The 7,727-nt window shown below is 48.3% G+C and overlaps 1 protein-coding gene across 1 annotated transcript; it reads right to left on the bottom strand.

Moving 5' to 3' along the window:
- Positions 1-3,549: 3,549 nt before the first annotated feature.
- Positions 3,550-7,117, bottom strand: TSTD1 (thiosulfate sulfurtransferase like domain containing 1). The gene is made up of 4 exons (XM_048507080.1): positions 6,964-7,117; positions 5,996-6,118; positions 4,985-5,147; positions 3,550-4,038 (listed from the first exon to the last, which is right to left on the bottom strand). The coding sequence occupies exons 1-4, from the start codon at positions 7,049-7,051 to the stop codon at positions 3,984-3,986; spliced, it is 429 nt and encodes a 142-aa protein (XP_048363037.1). The 5' UTR covers positions 7,052-7,117; the 3' UTR covers positions 3,550-3,983.
- Positions 7,118-7,727: the final 610 nt, after the last annotated feature.

Raw genomic sequence — 7,727 nt, 5'->3', positions numbered from 1 at the left:
CCCCCTTCTCCGCATGAAGCCTTCTGGGTGACCCTTGGGCCAGTCACAGTTCTCTCAGAACTCTCTCAGCCCTACCTGCCTCACAAGGTGCTTGTTTGTGAGTGGGGGGACGGACCATTGTAAGCCACTCTGAAACTCCTTGAGAGAGAGAGAAAAGCAGGGTATAAAAACAAGCTCTTTTTCAAAGGCAGAAGCAGGGAGTGCTGAGGAACAGCAGCAACCATATTAGCTCAGCTGGTGCTCTCTGGCGCCATCTGCTGGCTCATCTTCCAGGGCTGCTTCCAGCAAGAAAAGGAGATTTCCTCAGAAAGCGTCTCAGCTTCCCATTTCCCATAAGGGGAGGGGCAGGGGGAGCAGCATATGGCTCATTTGGTGAATGGAAAGAGATTTGCCTGCCCGAGAGCCTGCCAAGGACCTGCCAATCAAAGTGGACCAGAAGTTCCCAAGCTTGCCTACCCCTTGGCAACCCATTTCCCTAAAACTATACCCCCCTATTAGCAAACCCATTATGAATTTTTAATGTACTCCGAAATGCTATGGCACATATCCCTGGAGACAGTGGTGTATCGCTAATGCGGACATGAGGTATCCCATGTCCCTGGGCGCACACCATTTTGTCACATGGGGGGGGGGGCTGTTCAATGGTGGAATGCACTACCTCAGAGTGTGGTGGAAGAAGAAGAGTTTGGATTTATATCCCCCCTTTCTCTCCTGTAGGAGACTCAAAGGGGCTTACAATCTCCTTGCCCTTCCCCCTTCACAACAAACACCCTGTGAGGTAGGTGGGGCTGAGAGAGCTACAAGAAGCTGTGACTAGCCCAAGGTCACCCAGCTGGCATGTGTGGGAGTGTACAGGCTAACCTGAATTCCCCAGATAAGCCTCCACAGCTCAGGCAACAGAGCTGGGAATCAAACCCGGTTCCTCCAGATTAGATACACGAGCTCTTAACCTCCTATGCCACTGCTGCTCCTTCCAAAGGAGTCTCCTTTGGAGGTTTTTAAAGAGGCTGGATGGCCATCTGTCAAGAGTGCTTTGATTGTGTGTTCCTGCAATGTGGGGGGGAGTGGACTTGATGGCCCTTGGGGTCTCTTCCAACTCTATGATCCTATGGACACCAGTCATGTCTGTAGAGTAAGGTTACAGAGAAAAGGTGGTGTCTCAGCTGCCAAGCATGCCAGTCTTCTGCAGCTAATGGCATGGGGGGAGGAGAGATGCGGGGTAAAAAAGCAGCTCACCAGGCTTTGCTGAAAGCACGCCTTCTCAAGTCAGCCTGCTGGGAGGTTGGAGCATCCTAGCCCTGATGGGGTCTCACTGGCACATAGACTGGGGAGCTACAGCTGCTAGCAAACTGTTATTTGCCACTTGCGTAGTACAAGCCAGCTGCCAACGCAAGGCTGCAATCAGTTAATGGTTCCAGGTTTCGTAGAGAAGCTTTGGGAAGTGTTTTCAATGCCTGCCACCAGACATTTTTTTCAAGGGCAGGGGACTGGTGGTGGAGGGGAGAATGCCAACTTAAACAATGAAAACACAGCCCCATCTATAAATGGGAGGGGGGCTGGTCTTGCATGCAGCATGCAATATTGGAGGGGGCGCAATTTCAGCACTTGCCCTGGGCACCATTTTCTGCAGATTTTCCGCCCCCCCCCCCCCGGTGCGTGCCCGGTGCAATGAACGCCCCCCGTGCCCTGGTAGCTCCGCCTCTGCCCTTAAGTCTTGACAGACCTGCGGCCCAGGACAGATTCTAACCCCTGCGCCAGTGAACAGGAGGTGGAGGGAGGGAGGCAAGTGCCTTCCCCCCATATCTGTTGTGCTACCTGCCCTCTCACTGCTCCCACCACCAGCCCAATATAGTTATGTGTGCAAGTTCAGGGAGTTGCCTTGGAACTGGCAGCACAGGCCGGGGGTCCCAGTGATACCTGCAGCACAGGCTAGGCTTGGTGGCAAAAGCTGGGAACTGCGCTGGGACCTTGTGCAGAACATGTACTTTATTGGATTTCATATCCCAAGTTAGCATAACAGCAGCCATTTTGTACCAAGGATTTTTGTATGAGTAAATTGGGCCTTTCTCTCTCTATTCTTTATCACAGTGATGGCGAACCTTTTCGAGAACGAGTGCCCAAATTGCAACCCAAAACCCACTTGTTTATCGCAAAGTGCCAATACGGCAATTTAACCTGAACACTGAGGTTAGAAAAAAACAGCTGGCTGCAAGGTAACGGATCGCACTTTGGTTCTTTGCATGAAAATCAGTGGGGTTGAACAGTGCTTATCAGGGTGACCTACACTGCTTCCCCAAAACTAGGACTTAGGTTTAATGCTAATAATCGAGACCAGCAGCCCAGGCCAGCCTAAATGTGTGTGTGGGGCGGGGGGGGGGTTGTGGGCGACTCTGTTTGCACGTGCCCACAGAGAGGACTCTGAGTGCCACCTCTGGCATTCGTGCCATAGGTTTGCCACCACTGCTTTATCAGGTTCAGCTGGCAACTTCTGATGCCTAGCTGTCCAAGGTCACGGTGACCGTGGAAGAAATAATTGGAGTTTGAATTCCAATGTTAAGGCCTTAGTTTATGATTCATGATACCTGCTTTAGATTATGTAACCTCAAATTCTTTCAGCTGCGCTTGTTAGTAGAGGCCTTCTGATTGGAAGATTTAGGCCATGTGATACTTAGCCTTCCCTATGATCCTTGGATCATTCTGAGAAATCTTCCAACTTTACTTTGAAGTTTAGCTTGATTTGCTGTTTGGATGTTTCATGCCTTTTTCCAAGACGGACTTCTTTGTTCTTAGCGAAATATTGTTTTCTGCTTGCTCCTATGGAACAAAGGCGGCGCTATCATGAGTTCTTGGGACTTAACGATATTGGCTCTTTCTACAATATTATTATTAGCTGCAGCTTCCCAACTTTTGCCCTGCTCCATTTGCGAATGCCGAGATAGATATTATTAACCAGCCTTTTCTTTTGAATAAACCTAAAAATAATTTTTATTCAAGTGAACAGTGTCTTTTTTGGTCCAGAAAGAACTCACGCATTTATGAGACTAAAGGGAGGTGCCCTTAAGCAGAGGCATAGCTGGGCCAGAATGCGCCCAGTGCGCACTGTGTTTTCCACCCGGCCCCCTCTGTGGCGCCCTGCCCCTCCACCCCCCTTACCTTAGTTCAGCCTGGAAAAGCAGCCTGTTCCCTTCAGGCTGAAAACAGGGGGGGAGCGATCCCCCCCCCGTGTGTGCCTGGTGCAATGCACGCCCCCCCACCCCCTGGTAGCTCCGCCTCTGCCCTTAAGTCTTGACAGACCTGCGGCCCAGGACATGTCTAGTGTGGCTCCTGGCCAGCACAGCTCTCCAGCTTTGCTGCATTGGCAACTGGGGCGGGGCAATGACCCGCAGCCACAATTCAGTTGCATTTGGGGAGGATGAGGGGAGTGCTGCCATTGAAGGGAAGTGGTGGTTGGGTGGACTCGGGGGGAATTCTTGCAGGTCCCACTTGTACAATACAGCAATTCTCCAAAGAAGAATCTTAATCACATTCAAAATAAAAATCAGTACCAGGTGATGGTAAAGACACAATTATAATTGAGATCAACACATACTGGATTCCATCTTATGGCCTTCAAAGCGCTTGAATCTATCAGAAGAATTTCACACCCCATAATACCTTGACGTAACAGCCTATCCTCCGGGGGTAGGGGGGGCAGTATTCAATAACAATGGAACCACTACTGAAAATGTCCCAAATCTGGGCCCATCCACTCCCAAACTTAGTTCCTTGATGAAGACGGGAGCAGAAAGAGTAGAACCAGTCCTGGTGATCTCTAGCTCCAAGGAAGGTCTGCATTTTAGTTAAGGAGCTCACCAAAATCTTTGACATCCCGTTTTGGCGCCAGAGAACAGGAAAAGAAGCGGATGAATCTTCAGGACAAGGCAAGCCACCAGCTTTCCTGGAGACTGAAGTCTGCCACGAAGGATCCAGGATCCCTTCATACCTCACTTTCCTTCTTTCTCCAACCACTCCTTGAAGCCTCCAGCATAGTTGCGAGCCCTGGAGAGAAAATAAACAAATCCCATACATGAAGGTAAAATATTGGCAAAATGAAGAATTTGGACAATACAAGTTTTGGCCTCAAAGGCTGAAACAGCCCTCAAAAGGGAAATGTCATCTCAGGCTGCCTTTTAATGTTAGAAACCAATCACATTGCGGTTGCCAAGGAATTGCCACTGAGGACATTCTCTACTTAAAGCTATAGGCACTGGGTCTATTATTTTGGAGTTTTCCACCCTTATTGCATGGGGGTTTTTCCCTAGATTTTGCATTGTTTGGCCAACCTGGAGTTTTTCTCAGGCTCATAGGATGATATGCTCTGTCTGTTCATGGCTCCAGTCTCTAGATTTAATTATCCACAGATCTGAATTAGATATATCGATGGTTGACTCAAACAATAAACATAATTTAAATTGAAGCTTGGAGCAGGGGCAGAAATTATCGTTTTAAAAGTTCTCTTATGAAAAGTTCTCTTATGACCACAAGCCCTTGCAGAATCAGACCAAAGACACGAAGGCCAGCATCACATATCTCACCAGATTCCGATGAAATGACCGCAAAAAGGTCATGAAGATCCCCTCCCACCCACACAGTCATCAAGGCTACCAGCAACCAAGAGATTACCTCATGAGTCTGTTCATTGTTCTTTCAGCGTGGTTTAGTGATTAAGAGCAGGTGCACTCTAATCTGGAGGAACCGGGTTTGAGTCCCCGCTCTGCCACTTGAGCTGTGGAGGCTTATCTGGTGAACCAGATTAGCTTGTGCACTCCAACACATGCCAGCTGGGTGACCTTTATTCCCCAGTAAAACAGTCATCTTAACCAATTTATCTGCTCACCACACACCAATTTAAAAGGAACCCTTGCCTACTGCACACACCCCTGAATCCCAGGTTTACCAGTTGGTTTTATAGAAGAAAAGGATACACTGGGAAAGCAAGACTCACTTGGCATAGCCGAGCGCCAAAGCTATTTCTGCGGCCCGGGCCCCTCTTTTGCCAATCTGGCAATGGAAAACCAGGTTTTCATCATCCAATGGTGGCTTATTCACCCCATACTTCATCTTAAATGTTTCCGGGTCCATTTTGAAAGCCTCTTCTACCTCCGCAACTGCACAAAAGAGTCAGGGTTGAAAAATGTCAAACATCCCAAACTGAGCAACCGTATTTCTCACTTGTTTCCTGAAGAGCCTGTTACAGACGCTTGTAAAAATCAGGGCAGTTAAACCTCTTGCTGTTTACAGCAAGAGGAAGAGGGCTGAACAAGAGAAGGACAAATCCAAGGCCGGCGACAGGAGTCGAGTGGCGTTGCCGCTGCTTGAGAGTACCCACCAGTGTAGCGGTCACAGTCTGCCCTCCCTTTCTTTGGGTGACAGAAGTCATAGCGTTAGGAGAGGGCAGCATCTTGCTCCAAGGTCTCAAACTGGAAAAGCACAGGAAACTAATTTTACATGGAAAGCTCAATAAAGCGAACAAGACAAGCAAATTTTACTTACACATGATCCTTGGAAGAAGAAGAAGAGTTTGGGTTTATATCCCCCCTTTCTCTCCTGTAGGAGACTCAAAGAGGCTTACAATCTCCTTTCCCTTCCCCCCTCACAGCAAACACCCTGTGAGGTGGGTGGGGCTGAGAGAGCTCCAAAGAACTGTGACTAGCTCAAGGTCACCCAGCTGGCATGTGTGGGAGTGCACAGGCTAATCTGAATTCCCCAGATAAGCCTCCACAGCTCAAGCAGCAGAGCAGGGAATCAAATCCGGTTCCTCCAGATTAGAATGCACCTGCTCTTAACCACTGTGCCAGAATGGGTGGGTCTGTGGGTTTCCAAAATGGTAAGGGACCTGGCCCTTTAGGTATAGCTCAGCCCCACACCTAGCATATATCCCCGCACCCCCAACAGTTCTACACAACTTTGCTTCAAATGTCATGCATGAACATACATTACAGCACACTGTTCTCACCTGGGATATTAACAGAATTGGCAATTTTCCCATTGGCTACTTCTTCTGGCGAGCGCACGTCAAAAATATGAGCATCCCCTTTGGTCACCAGCTCCTTCATATCCTCATAGGAAATGACTTTGGCTTCAAGACAGGAAGAAGAAAACCAGCTATTTGCATTTTTCCCCAGGGTCATCCGGACATACTTTCAGATTTCAGTTTCAGATTTGTCCACTTATGCAAAATATGGGATTCACATAGTACACCCGGAGGACGCAGTCAATATGATGACACCCTCGGATAGGAGACCATTCACAATCAAAGTCATCCTACATTACCATGTTGGAAGAGTATGACATCGGTATTATAAACACTGGGACAAATCTTCATTCTTCCATATTTTCTCAACCTTCTAACTTTAATCAGCCCTTTGAAAACCAACTGCTGTCTCAATCTCCAGACCATCCATTTCCTCACTTACTTTGCTCACCTGGTTTAGCAGCCAGGTAACCACAAAGTCAGCAAGGCAAAACTTTCCCCACTGCCTTCTCCCCAGGTCTAGGAAATCTTCACCCTGCTTAGTTTCTCATCATAATGGGCTGCTGTTAAAGGCATAGGAGCAAGAGACCCCAAACATTATAGCAAACTTTTGGCCCTTTTAGGATTGATCAGCCTCTTTCTTAGGGTCCCATGCGATACATTAAATGCAGCATTGGAGATCTGTTGAATCTTGAAGTCTGCGATTTCTTCAAAGACACAAAGAGAATTCGGCTGCCCACCCCTTCCCTTGACATGCACCGCTCACCACACTCTGAGACTGTGTCTCCCCACACTACTCTGGAGTGCAGAGTTTAAATTGCAGAGTTTAAAAAAAACGCCTAAAACTGGCTAAATTCACCTGCTAGATATCCACTTACTCCACAGAGATTAAAGAAGATTTGTAATGGGGCGATTAGCAAATTCCCCTAAAGGACCCACACTGGCCTTACCTCTGTCCATGCTGCTCATGTTTACACGTGTAACGCAGCCTGTGGGGCGTGCAAGATGCACAGCCAACAGCTTCCGCAGGGCCTTCATTGGCTTCTCGGCTTCCTTATTGCCCACGAAAAAGAAGCTGTATTAGAAAGGGACAACTTCATTTGTAGGCACCGTCTCCAAAGTGCCGAAAGCAAACAAAGGACCGAAACTTCATAAGGTTTCTCAACCATCAAGCCCCCTTCTGCACATGCAGAATAATGCACTTTCAAAATACTTTCACATTTGTTTGCAAGTGGATTTTGCTATTCTGCACAGTAAAATCTAGCTGCTGAAAAGTGCATTGAAAGTGCATTACTCCGTATTATCCATATTAAAGATAGCGGGCCCGCTTTGGGGGCTTAACAGAGCTTGCCAGCCCCCTCCCCTCCTTTCTGCTGTGCTTTGCAACCGTGGCCGAATAATGCAAAACAAAACAACCCTGGCACGTTATATGTAGGGTTGCCAAGTTCCAGGTAGCACCTGGAGATCTGCCACTATTGCAATTGATTCCCAACAATCAGCATCAGTTCCCTGGGGAAAACAGCTGTTTTGGGGGGGTGGACTCTATGGCGTTATACACTATTGAGGTCCCTTATCTCCTCCAACCCACGCTCCACCCACAAAATCTCCAGATACTTCCCAAACCAGAGCTGGCAACCTTGTGTGTGTGGGGGGGGGGGGGGGGGGATGTAGGGGAAAAAGCATCCCCTGCTAAATTTCAGCTCATCAGGATGGA

The sequence above is a fragment of the Sphaerodactylus townsendi genome, linkage group LG01 (assembly GCF_021028975.2).
Source record: "Sphaerodactylus townsendi isolate TG3544 linkage group LG01, MPM_Stown_v2.3, whole genome shotgun sequence".
Lineage (NCBI taxonomy): Eukaryota > Metazoa > Chordata > Lepidosauria > Squamata > Sphaerodactylidae > Sphaerodactylus > Sphaerodactylus townsendi.
This window is presented reverse-complemented; position numbering and strand designations above follow the sequence as displayed.

Excerpts from the sequence above, each read along its gene's own strand:
- TSTD1 (XM_048507080.1), bottom strand. The coding sequence starts at position 7,051 with ATGAAGGCCCTGCGGAAGCTGTTGGCTGTGCATCTTGCACGCCCCACA. Across the intron at positions 5,148-5,995 it reads CAATTCTGTTAATATCCCAG|TTGCGGAGGTAGAAGAGGCT; the intron begins GTGAGAACAGTG and ends TCTTTTGTGCAG. Across the intron at positions 4,039-4,984 it reads TTGGCGCTCGGCTATGCCAA|GGCTCGCAACTATGCTGGAG; the intron begins GTGAGTCTTGCT and ends TTTTCTCTCCAG.